Raw genomic sequence first — 22,893 nt, 5'->3', positions numbered from 1 at the left:
CCCACCGCCAAGTTCCGCCAATCAGCACCGCCCATCCCGCCGCCGGGCCACGCCTCCCGCACGGCTCCGCCAATCAGCGCCGTCCCRTGCGGCCGCGCCCCCGCCGGTAGCGGACGCGGTTCCCTTACCGGCACAACAAGCGTGCCCGCCCCCTAGCGGGCGGRGGGACGGCGCACGGCGGCGCCGGTGGCCGGTAACGAACGGGGCGCCCTGCAGGCCGGTGCAGGGCTGGGGAGCGCGTTCCCCCCGCTCCGTCCCTCCTCATTCTCCAAATACATGAAAAAAATAKACATTCCCTTCCGTCCGGAAAATCTGCCTGCGGGAGGAAAAAAAGGAGGAAACCATCTTTGCCCCGTGTGAGGATCGAACTCACGACCTTCAGATTATGAGACTGACGCGCTACCTACTGCGCTAACGAGGCTCCTCGATAACTGCCAAGCCGCGTAGTGGATTTGTACCAATGTCTCCGCCTCCCTGGATTCTTCTTGTTTATGTTGTCACTGCTATTCCCGTGGTGCTGCCTGAGAAMCCTCCTTCCTTACAAAAAGCTCCTTTCCTGCACCTGTTTTGATTATTTCATTGGGTTTTTTTTTTTCCCCACTGGCTCTATTCCCTGTTTTTTCTGCCAGCCAAACCTCACAATTAGTGCAAATGGCTCCTGTTTCCCACACCGTTCCACAAGAAAGATTTTGGGGTTTGTCTTTTTTTTTTTTAAATGGTTCCTTCTCCCCCCATGTTATTCTGCAAAACAGCTGCAAAGAGTCCTTTGGGGTTCCTAAGCATCCTCATCCTGCTGGTCAGGAATAGACTTGTGAGGGTTGCACTGACAACATGTGAGGAAATCAAATTGCTTCCACATAATTAACAAAAATTAGAGCCAGCCTCATTTGCTGTGAAGAGACGCAGTTCAGCTGGGATTTCTGCAGCSGAATGAGCTCCGTGCACTCAGCTAGTGCTCAGCACAAGAGGGTCCCCAGCGATGCTGGCTGAAGTGCTGCCCTGAATCCTAATGGAGGGGCCTCACCCTCAGCGAGGGTCCCACRGCAGCAGTCGCCATGACAATCGAGCAACAAATCCCCAAACTGGCAGAAGACGGGAAAACAGAGATTTAATTGATGCAGAAAGTCTGCRAGCATCGCCCACGAGAATCGCTGCAGGGAGGCTGCTCTGCAGAGCGAGGAGCTGGCAGAGCATGAAGGAGGAACAGACCTTTGGATATCATAGAAACCCAGCATGGTTTGGGTTGGAAGGGACTTAAAATCATCCATTTCCACCCCCAGCCATGCACAGGGACACCTTCCACTACCCCAGGGTGCTCCAGCCTGGCCTTGGATATTTCCAGGGATGAGGCAGCCACAGCTTCTCAGGCCAATCTTGTGCCAGGGCCTCGCCACCTTCACAGGGAAAAATTTCCTCCCAATATCCCAATCGCAGTGAGAAGCCATTCCCTGTGTCCTGTCCCTCCATCCCTTGTTCCCAGTCCCTCTCCAGCTCTCTTGGAGCTCCTTTAGGCTCTGGAAGAGGCTYTGAGCTCTCCCTGGAGCCTTCTCTTCCCCAGGTGAGCACCCCCAGCTCTCCCAGCCTGGCTCCAGAGGGGCTCCAGCTTTTGGAGCTTTTTTTCTGTGGCTCCTCCAGACTCACTCCAGCAACTCCACATCCTTCTTCTGCTGGGGGCTGCAGGGCTGGGGCACAGCTCCAGTGGGGTTTCATGAGAGCAGAGAAGAGAGGGAGAATCACCTCCCTCRTCCCACTGCTCACACTCCTTTTGAGTCCCACCAGACAAGACGAGATGCTCGAGTTGCCCAAGGATTTCACCACGGGTCTGGTGGGCAGCTCTTGTGGGGCTGGGATACCCTGAAGGATACCCCAATTCCCAARGGTCTGCATTGCTGTGCCATGGGATGATCACACGATGAGTCCAGGCTGCTCCGTGGTACAAACAACATCACTCCAGCCCTGGGATGAGTAAATGCTCATCTTCTCCCAGGCTGAACCGCTGCCTCCCGCCCTCCAACTCTGCCCACGTRCAGGATGAGGTGTCATTTTTAGTGCTGTGCTAATCCTGAGGGGCCTCAGCGATGGACAAATTTAGTGCCCACRGCTCTGATTACATTACAAAAAGCTGCTCTGAGCACCTAACGCAAGGCACGCGGGCAGTGAGTCACATAAACCAAACACTGAGTGTTTGAAACGTGGCTGGGGCTGTTTTCCACCTGTAGGGAATCACATGGCTGCTCCCACATGTTACATTATGCTCAACTGGTACTCAAAGGTTCTGACACAGCTTTTGAAGGCCTTGTCATGTCTGTTTGTTTAGGAAGTGACGGATTCATGGAGGGGACAGGGAAAAGTACTGATGGCAAGGATTTTCGTGTGAATGAAACAAAAGATGTCCTGGGTGACATTGCCTAGAGCAGAAACACGGCAGTCTACAGCACACATAGGCTTTCCCCTCTTTTGCCTTTCTATTTTTATCTGAACTTCATTCTTTCTCCTTTTCCACTGAATGCTCCTGCTGCCTGATCACCCTACAAACCTTCTCTCCTTTCCCTCACCCACCTGACCCCTATAACCTTATCCCACAGTCTTGGCTCCGTGGGTGCTGAGCCACCTCTCTCATCARTCAGGCTTTCCCTTGGCCCACTGACCCCCTTTCCAGTCCAACCCAGCAGAAGGCAGGACAGCCCATCACAAATCCATGCCAATTCCCACGGAGCTCCRTTGCCCTGGGCTCATTTCCTCCAGATGAAGAAGGGGAAGAAGAAAATTCTGTCCAGCAGCACCCACCTCCATCACAGGGTGATGTCACCCAGAGCCCRGCAAAGCCTGAGGCAAAGCTCTCAGTGCTCCAAGTGACCATGTTTCCCCTTCCTACAAAATCCCAGCTTTTCATCACATCAGAGAAGAGAAACAATCAGTCTCTCCAATTTCCAGCGCTGTTTTTGTGGAGCAACACAGGATAGTTTTGGATCCAAGATCCCTGGGGCCCAGAAGGTGAGGAGCTAGTGCCCAACAGGGTGGTTATAACTGAATATCACCTTCAACTTCAGTGTTCACCACCCTGTCATCAAAGTATAAAATTGGTGCTTTTTCCCTTATCAAATCCATTATCTGAATCAACCAGCTTTGTTTGTGACGATTGGGAAAACAGGAAAAGTGCGTTATCATCATCATCTCCCATCCTCTGTGGCACTGTCTGAGCACCCTCCTTGGAAAACATTCCCAGAGTAATGCCCCAGAGCTTTGCCAGCTCGCAGCCATTACCACAGGACCCTTGAAAAAGGATGTAGCGGACGGGGAAAATGTTATTGTTTCATTTCCCTTCAGCAATTAAGGGGCTGATGCAGCTCTCGCTGTAGTCAATTAGTCTTCAYGCTCACTAAAGGGCTTTGGATGGGTCCCAAAGTTAGTGTCCTCATTTTCTGTAATCCTGGAAGTGTTTATGCCTTCCCAGGCTCTGAGAGGGGATGAGCCAGCTGATGGCATATCCAGCCAATTATAACCAGAACAGTGAGGAGAGAATGATTTATTTTCCCTTTGGCAAGAGGGCCAGAAAAGTATGGCAAGGCAGGCCRAGACAGATGAACAAACCCTCTCTGCAAGCCCTGCTCGCCACAGAGAGTACTTGCAGCATGTTTTTTTGGCACGGGCCTGCACTGAGATTTCTGCTTTGTAATACAAAACAAAGACTCCTCCTGCTTCCTAAAAAACTGTGGAGGCAAGACACATCAAGGAGAGGTTAATCCAATAGAAAGGCTGAAAAGTTTTGCTTTGGTTTTTCTAACGTGTACGTTTTAAACTGGAAAACAGCTCTTTTTGTACTGAATCTGTGATTTCCCACTTCCCTGCTTTCTCTGTGGACACTGATCTCAGCAGATTTTGCAGGATAAACATCACTGGCCAGGCTGGGCTCTTCAGGGAAAATCCAGAGCAGGGTGGAAAAGCTGCTGATGACTCAGGATGTGGTTCCATCCTTCTGCTGGAGAACAGAGCTCGGTGCCTTCTCTTTAATTGGATTCCCACTGCCAGAGGGCAGTGATGGATGGGATATGGGGGAGAAATTCTTGGCTGTGAGAGTGGCACAGGTTGTCCAGAGWTGCTGTGGCTGCTCCTGGATCCCTGGAAGTGTCCAAGGCCAGGTTGGAGCACCCTGGGACAGTGGAAGGTGTCCCTGTCATGGCAGTGGGTGAAACTGGATGAGTTTTAAGATCCCTTCCAACCCAAACCTTTAAGATAATTTCCAACCTTCCAATCCCAAACATTCCATGATTCTATGATTTATGGAAGATTCTATGATTTATGTGAGGTTCCTTCAACGTGCTGTCCTTGCCATGAGGAATCAGTCGTTCCAAAGGTCATAAGGGCCTGGAGTCACCCAAAACATCACAGCTCTTCTTTCACGAGTGGTTCTTGTCCCTCCAGCTCTGGCCACTGTCGAGGCTGAACAACATTCCAGACCTCCAGAAGGATTCTCTGCTCCAGAAAGGTCACGGGACAAGCAGTCAGGTGCTGGAGCTGCTATTCCTGGGTGCTGATCCATGGCTGCGCAATCCCAGGCAGCTCCCAGAACCTCCTCACAGCTCCACTCCTCACCACGTCACCACAGGAGCTGTTTGCTGAACCACAGTTAATATTTGAACACGTGGGGAATTGCCTCAACCCTAGGAGTATCAAAAATCAGGGGAAGACCTTGCTACACGCTGTGTTATTCCACAATTTCCCYGCTCTGCCTCCCGCGCTCACGCTGCTGTTGCCGCTTGCCAAGATGTTATGGATTTTCGGAGTGAAAAGCAGTACACAAACACAACTCTCTGTTGCTTACACTGCCTGATTTACCATGTTCCCTCGTGAAAGCAACATCTCCCATTTCAAACTCGATCCCGAAGCCAAGAGCTGCTTGCTGGAACAGCAGGAACTGATGTCAGTTRTGGTACACAGCAACGATGTCTTGGGCAATCCTTTGTACAGTGCAATGAGTTTTTAGCCAAACATTTGGTGAAAATGATGTTTTAGTGATGACATTGCACACATTCGTGCGTTAGTTTGGATTTACCATCCAAAAAAAGCACTCTAATAATCTAAAACCTGTCATATTCCAAAAGACAAAGTGTTTTGTTCCCACTGAGGGATGGGCTCAGCTGTTGTTAGACCACAGAAAAAAACCCTCCCAGGGAAAATGTTCTGGGAGTGGCTTTTTTAGATTCACTTTTCTCAAATTACACTTYTCTACCCCCAAACCAGAGATATTTTGTCATTCTCATCACTTCTTCCTGGAATTCTCCTAACTCAGAGGGCAAAATTTGAATTTTGATAATTTGTTCTTAAGGGTAGCCACCATCTTGAGGCAAATGTAAGATGAAAACTTCCCAGAAGAGTTATTTTAAGGCATTGCAAACAATTCTCCACAATTGGATTCTGCCTGAAAATCTCCRATAGCAGCTGGGTAATGGCTGCACAGTTATGAGAAAAACAAACCCACATTAATCTTGGCCTGAGCCAGATCGATAAGAACAATTTGTGAGAAAAGAACTGAGGGGAGGTATTTTAATTCAAGCTGAAATGCAAGTTATTATCAACACAGTGTCCTTCCTTTTACTTTATGGGGCTTTTCTCTCYGTGTTCCTGGTGAATTTAATGCTGCTGACAGCTGCTGAGCTCACAGCCCCACACACTGAGCTCTGTCTTCCAGGAAGGGTTCAGCACTGCAGAGGAACAGCTTCGTCTGTTCCCTAGGAAAAAAAAAAAAAAGCCTTTTCAGTCTTGTTGTAGCAGAAAAATGAGGGGATGATTTATAATTCTGAATGTGAAATACACTCGCTTCATTGTGAGGCAGCTCATGCGGGGGAAAAAATAGGAAAAGTGGGAGTTTTTCCCCAGGGAAATGCTGTGAATATCAGCTACGGTTTGGAGTCACTGTTCATGCTGGCTTTTTAAGAAAAAAACATCAACCCAACCTTGTGGAAGATGGAGCAGTTGGGAAAAACTGTTTTGCTTTTTATTTGTTTCAYATTTAGCCTGGTGTATTAGGTGAAGACAGGAGGAATTCAAACACAGCCGTGCTCTAACCTGCTCTGTAAATTTGGGAAATCACATCTCCTTTGCCTCATRAAAAACTAGGGCTGACAGGGATTTCAGGGGATTATTTACCCCATCCTTCTCCCTGAGATCAGAACGATTCTCCCTGAACTCTTCAGAACAGATGTTTTACTAATGTCTCCTTAAATAAAAATATCCAAAGGTGATTATTCCATTCCTTTCCTAGGGAATTTCTTCTGGTGCTCCACGACTCTTACCCTCAGCCCAGTGTTTAATTTCTWYGGCCCYTTCCAAGCTCTAAGCTCATTATTTCTCATTCTGGTCCCACTGCACGCAGGGAAGAGCTAATTCCCTTCTGTCTACAGAAACCTTTTGCATATTTGAAGACAATGTAATGTCCCCTTTTGGATAAGTCTCCTCTTCTCCAGCCTAAATGCTTCATAAAGCATTCTGAGGCCAGGATGAAAACGCTCTGCGGCTCCATTTTCCAAGGGCTCCGTTCCAACGCCGTCGCCGAGTCTGAAGCCAAAGCATTTTTCCRAAGCAGCATTTTCTCACCAGGGCTGGGGAGCTGCGCTGAGGCAGGGCTGATCCCAAAGGCTATGTCCATGCTGTCATTCCAACTGCTCCTAACACCTTCCTCAAATCCAGACTCGCCAACTGTCTGTGCTGTCGACACGCAGRCACGGGCGAAGGCTCAGATGAGGAGGGAAAGGTCAAGCGAGTCTCGGTGTGGATCTAAGTTTCCTTCTCACAGTCTCTGCGGATTATTTATGAGAGGAACATGTGATAGCCCAGCCTGTCAGCAGATACTCTGATTGTGGCTCTCCCCAAGCACCATATGGATGCTTTCAGCCCGAGMTGCAGCCCTGCTAACAGGCGGCTTGTGGATGCAAACCACACAGCACACAGAGCTTGGAATCGTCAGCCCCGACACCAGGACGCACCTGGACACCCCAAAAATAACGTGATGGGGTTTCACCMGGGCTCATCCTCCTGCCTTCAGCCTTCAGAAGCAATTCTGAGAGCATGGCAGAATTTTCTCAGCTTGGAAAATGTTTTTTTTTTTTAAGAGGCAGACATTTAAATAGAGTTCTGTTGACACAAAAATTTGGGATTGTTGGTTTAAATTGCAGATGTATCAGCGTTCTGCTGGTCATCCATGTCTCACCTGCTATCCCCGGACAGTGATGTGATGGACAGAGCAATCATATACCTTGGGGCTGTTTTTCCTTATTAGTCATATCTTTAATGGCCTCGTAATTACAGGCCACCGGAACTGTATGACCCCGAATCACAAAATGAGGTCATGAACCCTCATTCCTTCCTGTGAGTGTAGATTCACTCCAACTTCAATGCATCGCTCCATCCCAAAAATGCAAAATCACTGATAATCTCTAAGCTGGTTAGAAATCTGTCCTTCCTCTTGGATTCCTAAGGACAATCTTGGCCAAAGCTCCCTGTCCCTTGGATTGTACAGTGAGATCGTGTCACCCTACTGCTGCAAAATCATCCTTAAATTTCAAAACATGGCACTGGAAATGCATGTGAGAGAAAGAGAGAGAAAGAGAGCTGCAGCTGAAAGGCTCCAGCCAACAGCTTGTGTCAGAAAGCTGCTAAGCAGGAAACAGTTGGGCAGTTTTACTCACAACGTGGTATCTGCGACTGAAATTGTGATTTAATCAATTCCTCACAAACCGCATCARACCAGGGGGTGGCTTCCAAGAGAACTGGAACACCTGCTCCTAAAATTTTGTTCCCCAGACATAAACTCTACTACACACTCAGGTCAATGTGAAGGCAAACTGGTGACAGATGATTGAACTTGCACCTTTGCATGGAGAAAAGTGCTTTAGTGCTCGTGTTGAAGGGGACATTGTGGGCCATTCCATGGTGGCCATGGCTGAGGGCTCATGGAATCACAGAACACCACGTTAGAGGGGACCTCAAGGATCATCTGGTCCAACCTTTCTTGTCAAAAGCACAGTCTAGACAAGAYAGCTGAATCTTAAAAGTGTCTGACATTGGGGGATTTACTGTTTTTCTGGGGAGATTGTTCTTCTTGTGGCTGAAGGGGAACGTGGCCGGGCACTGAGGTGGCCATGGCTGTGTGTCACTGAGAACATGGCCTGGCACCAAAGTGGTCATGGTTCTGTGTCACTAAGAGAACACGGCTGGCACCGAGACGACCATGGCACTGTGTCACTAATGAAGAATATGGCCGGGCACCAAGGTGGCCACAGCTGTCACTGAGAGAACATGGCCTGGCACTGAGATGGCCATGGCTGTGTGTTGCAGGGCAGGGATACTGACAGGGCACTATGACACTCCGACAGCATGATGGCTGTGTGTCAATATGAAGAACACGGCCTGGCACCGAGACGACCATGGCTGTCACTGAGAGAACACGGCCTGAAACCAAGGTGGCCATGGCTGTGTCACTGAAGAGAACAAGGCCGGGCACTGAGGCAGCCATGGCTGTGTGTAGCATGGCGGAGACATTGACAGGGTACTATGACACTCACACAGCACCATGGCCGCATGTCACTATGAAGAACACGGCCTGGCACCGAGGCCAGTGTATGTCGCAGAGCGGGGACACTGACAGGGAACTATGACACTCACACAGCACGATGGCCGTGTGTCACTGAGGAGAAAACTGCTTGGCACCAAGGTGGCCATGGCTGTCACTGAGAGAACACGGCCTGAAACCAAGGTGGCCATGGCTGTGTCACTGACAGAACACGGCCTGGCACCGAGATGGCAATGGCTATGTCACTGAGAGAATATGGCTTGGCACTGAGGTGGCCACGGTTTTGTCACTGAGAGAACATGGCCGGGCACCAAGGTGGCCATGGCTGTCTCTGAGAGAATATGGCCTGGCACTGAGGAGGCCATGGCTGTGTGTCACTGGGGAGAACACGGCCTAACACCAAGATGGCCATGGCTGTCACTGAGAACACGGCCAGGCACTGAGGCAGCCATGGTTGTGTCGCAGAGCAGGGACACTGACAGGGCACTCTGACACTCCGACAGCATGATGGCTGTGTGTCACTGAGGAGAAAACTGCTTGGCACCAAGGTGGCCATGGCTGTCACCGAGAGAACATGGCCTGGCACTGAGGAGGCCATGGCTGTGTGTCACTGGGGAGAACACGGCCTGGCACCAAGGTGACCATGGCTGTCACCGAGAGAACATGGCCTGGCACTGAGGAGGCCATGGCTGTGTGTCACTGAGGAGAACATGGCCTGGCACCAAGGTGGTCATGGTTGTGTCACAGAGCGGGGACACTGACAGGGCACTATGACACTCACACAGCACGATGGCCGTGTTTCACTGAGGAGAAAACTGCTTGGCACCAAGGTGGCCATGGCCATATGTCGCAGAGCAGGGACACTGAGAGGGCACTGAGGCCAGTGTATGTCGCTCAGCGGGGACACTGACAGGACACTATGACACTCACACAGCACGATGCCCGTGTGTCACTGAGGAGAACACGGCCTGGCACCGAGGCCAGTGTATGTCGCACAGCGGTGACACTGACAGGGCACTATGACACTCACACAGCACGATAGCCATGTGTCACTGAGAGAACACGACTTGGCAACAAGGTGGCCATGGCTGTCACTGAGGAGAACACGGCCTGGCACCGAGGCCAGTGTATGTCGCACAGCGGTGACACTGACAGGACACTATGACCCTGACACGGCACGATGGCCGTGTGTCACCGTGAAGAACGCAGCCAGGCCCCGAGGCGGCCATGCCGTGCCATACCAWGCCATGCCATGGCGCTGCCCCGGTGCCACACTCAAGATGCCGGCGGGGCGAGGCGAGGCGGGGCCGGCCGTGACGCGGGGATCAGCTGACGGCCGAGCGGCCGTGGCGGCGCGGGGGGCGGGCGCCGGCACTCGGAGGTGTCCGCTGCCGCCGCGCAGAGCCACCGCCGGGCCCGGGCCGAGCCAACGCCGCCATGCCCTCGGAGAAGAGCTTCAAGCAGCGCCGCACCTTCGGTGAGGGACGCGGGGAGGGACGCGGCGGGGCGGGGGCCGTGGAGGGGGCTCGCCGGTGCTGCCGGCCCGGGCGGGCGGCGGGGAAAGGAGGGATGGGGATGGGGTCGATGGCGGTGGAGACCCCCGGGTGGCTCCTGGTGACAGCGGGGCTCCGCGGGCGGAGCGGCCCCGCTCCGGTGTCCCGGCCTGCTTGGGGCTGCGACGGAGTCAAAGCCCGGCCTGGCCTCGCCTCCGCGGCTTGTTTACCCGGTTTGAGAGCCCGGCGGTTCGGGACAGGGGGGTTTYGGGGTGTGGCGAGCTGTGGGGTGGCAGCAGTGCTGTGCCTCGCTGAGCTCTGCGCTGGGAGAAGGGCTTGGGCTGGGGAGATCTCATGGCATCATCCATTATCGACTGCAAAACTCCCAGGAGCCTGGAAACATCCTCGGTGTGTGTGCCAGGAGCGGGGCCTGCCCTTCCCTCCGGTGTCTGCTCGGTGTCCGGCGGCCTCTGCGCCAGTGGCAGCGGAATTAAAGCTCCTCTGGCAGCCGGTGCTTGGAGCGGGGCGAGGAATYCTCCACCCGGGCAGCAGCGACCGGACTGGGGCGTGTGGCTGCTGCATCTGTTTGTGTGTGGAAAACTAGCAGGGCATGGAAAAGAGCTGTGTAATGATGGCTGGGAAAATGAGATTAGTSCCTTTCGAGAAGGAGCAGCCTCGATAGAGCCGTGCCACGCTTCTGTGTGTGCGCTCAGGATGGGACCSGAGCAATCAAAGGGCTCCGGATCTGCTCATGTGTGTCAGGGAGGGAGGGTGAAGCGCTGCGAGGGTAACAAGAACTGGCAGCGTAACCTATTTCTGCATGAACTATAAAATCCCGTACGTGAGATGGAATTGGTGGAAGTAATTGATCCAGATTTTCCTTTCTTCCTGCCTTTGGGTTAAAGTCAAGCTGCTTAAGAGAGCTTTGTGATGTGCCCACCCTTGCCTTTGCTGTTGTGGTGAATGTAAGCTTTTCCCCGCAGYGAAGCGGGGAGGATTTCGGTCTGACAAAACTCAGTGTTTACGCTGTCCCTTTTCTCGGAGCTTTCCAAAACTGTTGTTGACCCCATCGCCTGTCAGCAGCCTCTGCTGCAGGTATTAAGTTCAGCTAGGATGGCAGCCAAGCAGTTGCCACTGCAACTACTGTCGTCAGAGAACAGTGTTTATCTGTGGCTGACTGGGGCCTGGTTTTGAGCACGCCACACACAATAATCTCCACGATTTGCCCGGTTTACGTTCCTTCTACTCCAGGGAGTTCTGCCCAATAACATTGCTGTGAACAAACCTGTTCCAGCTGAAAAGTTCGAGCTTGCCGGGTGGATGGTTGGTCTCGCTGCCTCCACGTATCTTTTGTGTTTCTGGTTAATCTTAAAAAGTATTTTAACGAGGTGGAACTCTCTGCCCTTGAAGCGCTCCGGCTGGGCTGTGGGAATGTGGCTCGGGGTGTGGGGTGGCTTTCAGGTGAAGGATTGACGTGCTCCCTGCCTTAGTTGTGCTTGATTCACCTGCAGCTTCAAGCGGTGATTCAGGGGAGCTGCATTCCTGCAGCTGGTGAGGAGGATGTGTTCCACGGGCACAAACACGGCTGATGGGGACACAGGGATGTTATTGCTGAGTGACGGCACGGGCAGTGTTATGCCATTAGCATTCCAGCGGGGAGCTGGCCTCAGTGCTTCTCTGCATAGGCAGGTTGGTGTTGGAGCCGTGATGCAACACCAAATCATCTCTCTYAGAGCTGTTTGGAACATGAAAACAGCCCGGAAAGCCCCGTCCCGCTGAAAAACAAAGGGGTTAAAAYTGAGTTCACTGAATCTGAAAGTATGCAGGGGATACACAGACRCAGCGGCCCCTGAAAGCAGCTGGGCTGTTTACTCTGCCTCGTGTACTTTTGCCTGGTTCGTGATATCTGTTCTATTACTATTTCTGTCTGAGGAGAGGTGAACTTTATCCTGAAAACTGGCACGGAGGGTGGCAAAATGTGCAGGTCCGGCAGAGCTTCCAGCAGCTCCTGCAACAATGGGTGCGGCCGAGTCAAAATAAAACCTGGAATTCGGTAACACGAGCACACACAAGGAAAGCTGATGCTGCCAGGCTTGGGCCAGTCCCGGGGCTCAAATAATTGTTGACCATTTCCTCTTGTGGGACCTCACAGAAATAGCACAGGGTATTTAGTTGTTAACTTGGGCGGTGTAATTTGAGGCTGGAACTGTGTGAGGTTAAATGTGTTCCTCAGTGGGCAGAAAGCGAGGGGGTGTGGGGAGGGAAGGATCTCCTTTAACACTTTCTAGGAGTGCCAGGCAGGTGCACACAGCACTTGTCACCTTGGGTTAAGGAGCAGGGGATCAGCTGTCACAGGAGAGGTTGTACTCCTGATAGTGCTGGCCCATTTGGAAATTGCTTTGCCTGAATTTTCTCTTCTGGCTTTTCCTGACATGTGGTTCTTCTCTTCAGCGGTGGAGAAATAAGGGAATAACAGCATGAACTGTAAATGTTTAAACAGGGTTGTTTTTTTTTTTTATCCCTTGCAGAACAAAGAGTGGAAGATGTACGACTGATTCGAGATCAGCATCCTACTAAAATACCAGTAAGTCCAGTTCTTTTAATTTTTTACTTCAGCTTCCAGCCTCATGTTCTTTTTAGCAGTTAGAAACCTCTGAAARAGCTGTCCTGAGGAGACCAAATGAAGGATGTGGCTGTTCAGGGTGCCTAAGCCTGGATTTCAGGAGCATTCTCCAGGAGTAATCCTCACAGTTGGGCTGGTGGAGCAAGGTGGGGGCTGGAGGAAATGGGGTTTCCGGCCTGTTGCAGTTGTGTGTTGTAACTTGGAAGAAAACCACACCCCARCTGAGCTCCGAGATCCTCCTGAGCACTCAGTTTTTGTTTCTCAGTGGTTCTCTTCTCCAAATGAAGAGTCTGAATTCAGAGCCTCACTAGGAAGAATAGACAGGAATGTAGAGCAGATATGGATTTGATCATCAGCCTGTGTTGAGGATGGAAATGCTTTCTCCCAGGAAATGGGGCTGTGCTGAGGTCTCCAGGAATGCTGCTGGGCTGTCAAACCCCTCCAGCTCACCTCACATGGGATATCACCCCTCACCTTGTCACTATTTAGCTCCAAATGTTTCCTGAGTTTGTATTTTATTTTATTGATGGCATCCTCAAAGTTAGAAAAGCGAAGAGCATCCTAGAAGCAAAAGGCATGGATTGTGTTCTGTCACTSCTGAGTTTCTCAGCAGAGGGAACTGAATTCCTGGCTCTGTGATGAGATCTGGTGACCCCAGTGTGTGGAAATTCTGTGAACCAACTGCTGCAAACTGCCCCAGGTGCCTGAGCACATTCACTGGCTGAGGCTGCTGCAGAAACAGAAACTGAAAGGTTTTCAGCTTTTCTTGGGCTTTCAGCTCMTTCACCTCAGAGTTGCCTCTGCTGTTTTCCTGTGCAGTGGGGCAAAGGAACAAGGAATACTTCACAGTAGGGATTTTCTGATTTTTTTGGAATGTTTCGTTATCCCAAAAGGCRCTTTCCTTACAAATCTGTTTCCTGACAAATATTGCTTTTTACTCACCTTTCAAAGACCACTTAGCTGTGGTCCCCAAGCTCTGTGACCACAGATTGAAAGCCWGGGATTTATAACAAAACTTTAATTTTAAGTCAGCCATGGACAGATTCCAGGCAAAAATTCCAAGGTGCCTAAGGAATTTGCTGGAGATGCAATGATGCAAACCCCCAGTTATCCCTGCTGGGATCCCTGGAGCCTTGCTGGGCCAGTCACTGCCTCATTATTATCATGAGCAGTTCTGGATGAGATGCCACAGTGGACAGTAAATGCCTCCTGTGCTGTCAACATCCTCCATTCTGCTTTTAGAAATATCTACTGCTTAGGATCTGACTGTTTCAGAATAGTGGGGGTTTGTTGGCCAGAATGATCCAGCATTTATTTCAACTGATGTCAGGATCTTTGGCACAATTAAATGAGCTCAGTGTCTCTTCACCTGTGCAGCTTTTTAAGATCAACACAGCCAGACCATGTGGGCATGGAAAGGATCCAAGGGACTGGTGTCATGTAGCTCCTGTTGATTGAAAATCAACAAACCCCACATGGCCATGGAAACGGGAGCACACCAATTCCGAGATCACTTTTAAAAGCAGGAACTACCCTCAGTTGCTGGGCAGGGTGTTCCTTAAATTGGGAAATCTGCAGTTTCTTGGTGATTTAAGTGGTTACTACACAGCAATCCTGGCAGAATTACTGGTTCTTGAGCATGCTTGAGGAAATTTTCTCCTTAATTTGGAAATTAAGCGTTGAAGGATTTATAGCCTTCCAAAGTAGCTTTTTCTCATGCATTAGAAGGAACCATGGGAGGTGAATGGAACAGCAGAGTCATCTGGAGTTGAGTTCTTAAARAGATGGCCTGAAACTGGAGAAATTCCAGTGAAAATAGCTTTATCTGGCAGACYTTTGTAACACCCAAGCCCCTGGTCAGCCACTGCAGTGTGTTAGAGGGAAGTGGGTTTGATCTTTCTTTGGATTTCCTTGTTGCTGGCTAATTCAGTGCTGAGTTAAATGATTGCAGCAAAGGAATTGTTCTAAAATTGCACCAAAGTGTAGATGTGTGCTGTAAAAACCATGTGTGTTACCCCTCTGTGCAGTGGCTCTTGCAAACAGAACAGAGGAGCACGTGAAGATMATTAATTATCATAGAAACACAGAATTGYTTGTGYTAGAAAAGACCTTTGAGATCATTGAKTCCAACCATGAATTGTTGCTTTTCAGATTGAGATGCTGCATTCACACAGGAAGGGAAATGGAGCTGGGAGCAGGGAGATGAGACCATGAGAGACTGTTTCTTCCTTTCATATTTTCTGCTTTTTGTGTTCCTTCTCAGGTGATCATYGAAAGGTACAAGGGAGAGAAGCAGCTTCCAGTTTTGGATAAGACCAAGTTCCTGGTGCCAGATCATGTCAACATGAGYGAGCTAATCAAAATTATCAGGTATTATTGCTGGGATTCCAGTGTCAACTGATCAACCTCGGACTGTGACGTTCTGTTAATTCCCTCCCACCCCGGTGCACTTGGGAGGTCTAAATGGAAAATTCCTCTAATGAGCACTAGGACAAATCCAGGAGAAGGTGCTTTTTGTTTTGCTTTGCTGGAAAAGCCCCACTCTGAGGAGAACTGAGCTGGTAGTGTTTCTTCCAAGAGAAATAACTGGTTCYCAGAGCTGTAGGAGGGAGTCTGGGGCTGTGAATCCCTGTCTAACRTGGGTCCTTCTGCCCAGGGCTCCAGCACTTCCTGCTTGGTTATTTTGGGATGCCTCCTGAGTGTTCTGCCACAGAATCCCCCTCTGGAGTGGCTGCCTCTTCCCACCCACTGGGAAGGGGAGTTYGGGCTCGGAGCCAGAGCTCTGTGCTGCTGCTTGGGATGCTGTTGGCACCTTTTGATCAGGAGTTGAGGTTTCCCTCTGTGACAGCACCCACCAGGCCWGAGTGTCTGTGCCCTGCCTGCACAGCCTGCCTTGAGCTCAGCTCACAGGAAAGGCAAACAGCCTCGAGTAGAAGTTTTGTGGTCACAAGTTGTGCTAGAAGTGCATCTCTGCTGGCTCAGCAGCAGTGTTTGACCACTAAAGTTCTGCAGTGGAACTGGGAAGTGAGCAGCAAACCAGCAAACTTTTGTTTTGTGTTGGTCACGCTGCAGCTGGAGCTGGTTCATGGAGGTTGTGGGAGTTGTCCAAGGTGTCCAAATAAAAACTGTCACAGGCAAATAAATCCCAGCTCCTACGTGAATAAGAAAGGGAGGTAGGGCTTTGGAGAAAGGAAGCAGGTTGCTCAGGTATTCCAGAGTTTCTCAGGAACATGAAGGGCCCTGGGCAAAGAGGTTAACTGCAGGCTGAAGGATTTTCCCACCTTTTTTCTCTGGCTTTGCTGTTAATAGATAACTTGGTACCAGCCAGACTTGGGCCTCAGCCAGCTGCAGTGATGCACAGCAAAGCCCATCCTTSCCAAACCTTGCAGAGCTGCTGCCTTCCCTCAGCCTGCTGTCTCTGGAGTGATTAGAGCCTGGCTTTGGAAGGATCCCTGTCCAGGGCTGTGGTTGGGAGCTAAATAAATCCTTGTTTCCAGCTGCTGCTGCCCCTCAGCAGTGAGTGGGAGCAGCAGGAGCTCTTTTGATCTGTTCTTTGCTTCTTGTTTTGGTGGCAGCTCCACATACCCAGGTTGCTGTTGCTCACTTGGTTTATCCAGTGGTAGGAGCTGCTCTCTGCAGACCTGCCCTGCAGGAGGCAGTTTAGTAGAAACACCCATTTCCTCCCTGCTGGAATGRTCAATCCAAGGGAAACCCAGAAATCAGCTATTTCCTGTATCAGGGAGCTTGTGCAGCGTGTGGCTCCCTGCTCTTCCCACAGTGCTTGTCCTGGGAGGGGGAAAAGGGTTAAACTCAGGCCGTTACAACACTGGTGACAAAGGGAGTTTAAAAGTTCCCAGGTTTTCCAAGGAAGCTCTGCCCATCTTTCCTAATCTTCCCCCRGATCTCTGGTTTTCATTGCAGTGAGCTGCAAGCCAAAGGTGCCTGGTTGTGCCAGGATCACCTGGCCCAGGGGTGCCTTTTCCCAGTCCCTCCAGTTTATTGCCCTTCTGGAGTGCAGCTTTCCCCCCGAGTAAGGGCTCTGCCAGTGGCCACAGCTGCCTGGATTTAGTGGAGGAATTCAGTCCAGCTTGAAGGAACAGGGCTGGCCTGGATTTAGTGGAGGAATTYAGTCCAGCTTGRAGGRACAGGGCTGGGTGGGAAAGGTGMCCTGGCAGAGGTCAGAMTGAGATGAGCATTAAGGTCCTTCCACCCCAACCCATCCCCGGTTCTGTGCTGTGACCTTGCTGCTGTCTGTGTTGAGGACTCTCTGTTGCCATCTGTCCTTTGTCCCTCGTTCCCCTGTCCCCCTCCCCAGGCGACGCCTGCAGCTGAACTCCAACCAGGCCTTCTTCCTGCTGGTGAACGGGCACAGCATGGTGAGCGTGTCCACGCCCATCTCCGAGGTGTACGAGAGCGAGAAGGACGAGGATGGATTCCTCTACATGGTCTACGCCTCCCAGGAGACCTTTGGAGCTCCAGCTTCTGCCTAGGACACGCCACGGCTCTAGCCTAGGATTTGGGTTGACCCTTGGCCATCACCCCCACTCTTCCCCACACACCCCCCAGGGAAAGAACCGGATGTCACCTACGCTCTCAGTCCTTAGCATAGTCTCGCTTTAGCAGGTGTCTCATCTCACCTTGCCTTGTTTGTGACTATTAAACAGTACAGACGAGCACCTCCAGCTTTGAAACCTGCCCTGTAATATTCCACACAGGCACATTTACATGTCTGGACCTGGCGAAAGGAGCCCAGTTGTGCATGTGACACTTRCAGAGAAAGGGACACTCGATTGACTTTTAACAAGCAAACAGGCACCAGGGAGGAGCTAAAATGCTTCCTGTGAGTTTGCTGGAAAATCTCCCTACGATTCCTTAATTTTTTTTTTTAAACGGGAAGGTTTCTCATGAGAGCAAATGCATTTTAATGTTCCAAAGGGGAGCTTTTTCTTCTGCAGCTCCATCAGACTCGTGTCAGCGCTGCAGGGAGTTAAGGCAAGTGCTCGGGGTGAGCTGGGGGAGGACAACTCTTTGTGTCTCCGGTTTTTGGGCACCGCACGCTCCGGGGCGGTGCCACTTTCTGAAATACTCATACCAAACACCACAGCTTTATTGTAGTTTTAGGAAGTGTCTAACTGTAAAATACACACCTGGACAGGTAACATTGAAATAAACTCCMGTCTGTTACAAATCCCCAATCCCTGTGTGTTCATCTGAGCTGGCTCCCAGTGATCCATAGGATCATGCCCCTAGCCCAGAGGTTGGCCGTTCCCTCGCCTGGGAATCGGGGGAGAAGCAGCTCAGGGCCGGGAGCGGCTGCCGAGAGTTGACGAACAAATGATTTGTGGCGTTGGGAGGCTGCCGTGTCCCTGCAGGGACAGAAGGCAGYGCAGGGAGAGCTCTCCCATAGGACAAACCTGTGTGTTCCTGTAGGTCCCCGGAGTGTTCCTTGGGGACAGAAGCAATACTACTGCGCCTGGCACTCCCCGGGGTGCGCTCGCTGCGCCTCCTCCACCTTGTACCTCCTCCACTCTTTGCATGCATCTCCTTCCCGGGGCCCCCTGCCCGTTTTTTATTGTCCTTTGTGTTTTTACTCCGACGTGAACTTTTCGATGCAGCTTGTTCTCTCTGTTTAGTTCTGTTCGTGGAAGAACTCGTTTAACTCATAACTGACAACTGTACTTGTAATTACGACGTGATCGACTGATATTCCTGTACAAATGTTGCTTTTTTAAAATTAATACAGTGCTGATATGGATGGATTACATCCCAACTTAATTCCGGCTCGTGTGGTTATTTCTAGGCACTTTCACAGCAAAATAATTAAAGGAATTAAAAATAATTCCCTGCTACTGCCAAGCTGGAGAAGCCCCCGCACAGCTGAATCCCTGTTAAATGAAAGCCAATACCAAAGGATTCTGTTTAACTCTTTATTTTCCATACATTAAATTTACTCAGATAAAAACATTCTAAAAATGTACAATTTAACTTTTAACAAAGTATAATAAAACATAAAAATCCCAATACCAGAATACTTGACATTTACAATTCAAAATCAAATTAGCTGAATATTAAATATTTACAAAACTATTTAAAATATTTATAAAGTTACATGCAGAATTTGTAATACTAGAAGTGATCGACGTAAAAGAAATGGCTCAAATGGAGCAGGAATTTCCTTCATTCCTAATGGAAAGTTATGTCCAAGAGAAGCTGTTAATCTGCACTTGAAAACACACGGGATTTGCTTTCTGCTTCAGTACCAACACGGTTCTTGCGTACATCAGGAAAATTTCATGGGTAATTCCAAAATTCATTACAAGAGCTGTGGGGCCTCAACCAGCCGTAGTGATTTCTACTCACACAAACACTGCATTTATGTGGATTTTTGTCCAGATTTGCCCATGTTCATCCCATTTTATAGGTGGTCCAGACCAGCCYGAATCCAGCTCCCCCACAGGATTTTGGGAGGAGCATTGCTCTGCCCAGTGCCACAGCCTGGCTCATCCCAGGATTTCTCTGCCTGGAGCTGGCCAGCGAGGAAATGGGATTTGGGGGGATGGATGGCCAAACTCTGGTGCTGGACCGTTATTTTGGGAAGTCTGGCACTTAATTTGCCAAGATTTAATGACCGTGGTATGAAAAGGTTTCATAAAAAGCTGARTGTGACACAGCTGGTTTGAATAAAAACCAGTTTTGAGAAATTTTAATAACAGTTCAATTGTAGTTTTCAATAAAAGTAGAGTGGAACCCTCTGATCAATATCTCAGTTCCCTCTTCTCCCTCTCTGCTGTCCCCATTAGGGTCGAGCCCAGAATATTTATTAATGCTTAATTTGCAGAGAGTGAGGAGGAGTTTGCTGGAAATTCCATCCTATTTTGAGTCTTTCCATCATCAAATGTKAAATGCAGCTGGAACTGCACCAGCCACCACTCCCTCCCCTGGGAAAGGCTCCTCRCTGGCTTCTCCATGCCCCTGCAGGGAGATGGCTGGGGATTCCCTTCCCTCTTACATTGAAAAATCATTCCCATTCCACAGTGAAATCCATCTGAAGAACTAATTCTTTTGATACTTGTAGGACAAAGATAGGGCTAAATAACATTCTTTGAAATCTCCATCTTTCAATGTACAAAAATAGGGTTTCAGAACTGGTTCCTTCAGGCATGGCAGCTGGAACTCTATTTCCAACCCAAGCTGCCTTGCTTTTTAGGGGTAAAAAGATGGATTTGTGCCTTTGAAGAAGAGATTAAGGATAATTTTATGGAATTAAGGTGCTCTGTTCGGACTTACCAACTTTGGTTGTTCTGGGTACAGAGTGGAGGGTGTTCACTGGCAGGTCTGAAGCCCCAGCTCGCTGGGATTTGGGGAAGGCTCTGAGGTTGCTGCTGGCTCACCAGATTTTCCTCTCAGACATTCCTGCTGCCTCCAGGTCCTTCTGGATTGGATCTTACTCCAAACCCAGAGCCAACTGTTCCGAAGCGCCGCCCAACCACAGCCATGAGCCACGTGAAGAAACATCAGCCTTAACTTCACACAAAGGAAACGATCCCAAAGGAAGGAATGAAACAGTTTGCTGGAAACATCAGCCTTAACTCTACACACAGGAAAGGATCCTAAAGAAAGCTCTGGAGAAAGGAATGAAACAATTTGCTGGACAGAAGTTCAGTTTTACAGTCCTTTTGATATGATTTTTTTTCTGTGATGAAGATCAGACACAACTGTGCCCAGCCTTGGGCAGTAAAACAAAACACAACTGGTACAGAAATGACTTTTTTTTTTTGCTGCTGTTTTTTTTTTGCTGTTTTAAGAGGGTTTTGAACACTCACATGTGTGTTGAAATACAGTTTCTTTAAACACAATTTAAAAATATTGTTTAAAAAAAGTGACAATAATAATAATAATAATAATAATAATAACAATAATAATAATAACAATAACACTAAGTTTGGCTTTCAGCACATGTTCCAGGCCACTGGAGAGACCCTCAAAGCTGCAAATAGTAAACATGGAACTGCACGTTTTCCTTGGGCATGATGCAGTGGGACAGACTGTTCCTACCATTGTCTCGAGCTCATTAAGGCAAAGTAAATTGCATTGTCAGTTTTCATCCCTTTAGTGTTGTAGGTCTGAAGGTTGTTCATGGGAACACAGGGAACGTCCTCAAACGCAGGCAGAGCCAGCAGGGAGTGGGARCTGGGCTGGGAATACACAAACTGGGGGGTTCTTATTGCATAGCAATAAAAATAACTTTTTGTTTGTTTGTTTGTTTGATTAAACCAACCGTTCTGCAAATTTTGATGGTGGATCCCTCCCTGGGCCGAGTTTGGTTGTGCCTGCCCACATTCCCGAGGCTCTCCAGGTGCTCCATGGTCTCGACCACCYTTGGAGAGGCAGGGACACAAGGATGGCCCAAAATGTTCCTTTCCTATGCCCACGGCCCAGGAAGGGCTGAACTCACCCCTCTCACATGTCCCCATCTCCTGGGGCAGCTCTGCTCAGCTCCAAACCCTCCTGCTCCCAGAGGACTTCCCCAGTCACTGCACAAATCCTACGGGTTCATCCTGCTGGAAGGAAATACCTCCAAGTGTAAACAAGRTTTCAGACTTTCAAGGTGTCTCCCGAATTACAGGATGCAAATATCTTTCTGTCAGACACTTTTACAGAGGAGGCCTCACCCATTTTAATGCCATCAAATTCCCGGGGGGAGCCATGAGGATTAGGATCTTCTTTCAACCAGACAGGACCAAAGTGTTTCAAATTAGCAGTTCGAGATGGGTTTGGCTTCCTCTCGAGTCCTAATTTAGATTTGTCACCCACAAATGATGGACTAAGTAGTTAACACCAAAGCTACTCATCTACAACCTACTGCAACGAAGGAGGCCGACAAGAAATCCTTCCAAGTCTTGATAATAATGAAGTTTTTTACTACCTTTTACATGTTTGACTCCTACCACTCCTGAATCCTGGGGTAGGAGCCAAAGGGTATTTTATATAAAGTAAAGCAAAAGCTTATCAACTCTGCTGCCAGAGTTCTTAGTTTGATTTTTTTTTGTTTTTGTTTTAGGATGGTTTAAAATTCATTTACAAAAGCAGAATAATAAGGTTTCTGTGAAAGAGACCTATATACAGTAACAGGACGTAAAGGTTTTGTGTATTACAGGAAAATATYCTTGAAGCCTTTATGACTCTGGAGTCTCTGGGACTTGGACCCTTGGAAACTAAGTTTATTCCAGTGCTGGGAAGCCAGCACTAGCTAGTAATAGGTGAGACAATGAAGCACGAGTTTGTTTCCAGAAGGAACCGAAACTGCCRTGTGTGTTCTTTTGGAAGGGAAAAAAGAGAGACTTTTTAGGATTTTTATTGTGGAATTAAGTCCCGTAAGCCTGCTGGTGCCAATTTGTAAAGGTTGGAACTTCTTTGCCTCTTGCACTGGTCTCAGAGTGACACTGTCTGCTAAAAGTGCAGAAAGCTTGAAGAGTTTTACATTCTTCTGTAGTGCAATCCTTAAAAATCCCAGAGATTAGTGCCTGATCACTTTTGAAAAAAAGTAGACATTTTACCTAGCCCAGGGGTGCCAAAGTCCTTCTGGCCACTCCTACCTTCCACCTCAGAACRGAGCTGCCCTGGAGTCAGACTTTTCACCTTGGAAAGTCCAATTATGGCAACGTTCTCCAGCCAAAAACATACGTGGGATGTTGTACTTCCAGCAGGAACTGCAGCTGGCCAGCTCCATCCATCCATCCRTCCRTCCATCCATCGGTCCGAGGACACCGAGTCAGGAGTTCCAACAACAAAGCTTGAATTTGGCAATCAAAACTGGGTTGGCTGCACCCCTAAGCTAGATTTTCTACCTAGTCTAATAAAGTAAAGCACCTTTGGATTAAAAAATACATTAAGCTTAACAGCAACTGGACGTCTCAGTTTTGTAGTTCGATCTCCGTCGCTCTCCATGGCTTGACAGCATCGTGGTGCCAGGTGGGGAAACGTCAGTCTGTGGAGTCCAGGCTTTCMGAGGGAGGGGCGTATTTCAGCCTGAACGTACCTGGGAGGGGACAGGGACACAGGGGTTACACATCACTCACCTCACACAGCCTCCCGAACCAACCTGCTGGTTCTTACACCTGCAATGAACTGCTGGAGCTTGGGTGGAGTTTTAGGGCTGCAACGAGTTTGTTTTGTGGAGCTCTAGAATTCGAGAATGGTTTAGATGG

General features: G+C 49.4%; 2 protein-coding genes and 1 non-coding gene across 3 annotated transcripts in view; 1 reads left to right on the top strand and 2 right to left on the bottom strand.

Annotated features, from left to right (window-relative positions):
* Positions 1 to 348: 348 nt before the first annotated feature.
* On the bottom strand, positions 349 to 421 carry TRNAM-CAU (transfer RNA methionine (anticodon CAU)). The gene has a single exon. It is a non-coding gene; the product is annotated as a tRNA-Met (tRNA).
* A 9,490-nt stretch (positions 422 to 9,911) lies between these two features.
* Positions 9,912 to 18,460, top strand: MAP1LC3B (microtubule associated protein 1 light chain 3 beta). Its single transcript, XM_057382942.1, has 4 exons — positions 9,912 to 10,046; positions 12,591 to 12,646; positions 14,949 to 15,055; positions 17,001 to 18,460. The coding sequence occupies exons 1-4, from the start codon at positions 10,007 to 10,009 to the stop codon at positions 17,173 to 17,175; spliced, it is 378 nt and encodes a 125-aa protein (XP_057238925.1). The 5' UTR covers positions 9,912 to 10,006; the 3' UTR covers positions 17,176 to 18,460.
* A 131-nt stretch (positions 18,461 to 18,591) lies between these two features.
* Positions 18,592 to 22,893, bottom strand: part of ZCCHC14 (zinc finger CCHC-type containing 14) — a 47,507-nt gene continuing 43,205 nt past the window's right edge. The window contains exon 13 of the mRNA XM_057382941.1: positions 18,592 to 22,724. Coding sequence (XP_057238924.1) covers positions 22,669 to 22,724 — 56 coding nt within the window. The 3' untranslated portion in view covers positions 18,592 to 22,668. The remainder of the gene's footprint in view (positions 22,725 to 22,893) is intronic.

The sequence above is a fragment of the Malurus melanocephalus genome, unplaced genomic scaffold (genome assembly GCF_030028575.1).
Source record: "Malurus melanocephalus ecotype Western Australia unplaced genomic scaffold, MMel_1.1 scaffold_593, whole genome shotgun sequence".
Classification (NCBI taxonomy): domain Eukaryota; kingdom Metazoa; phylum Chordata; class Aves; order Passeriformes; family Maluridae; genus Malurus; species Malurus melanocephalus.
The sequence above is the reverse complement of the archived record's forward strand: the minus strand, read 5'-3'. Positions and strand labels throughout refer to the sequence as shown.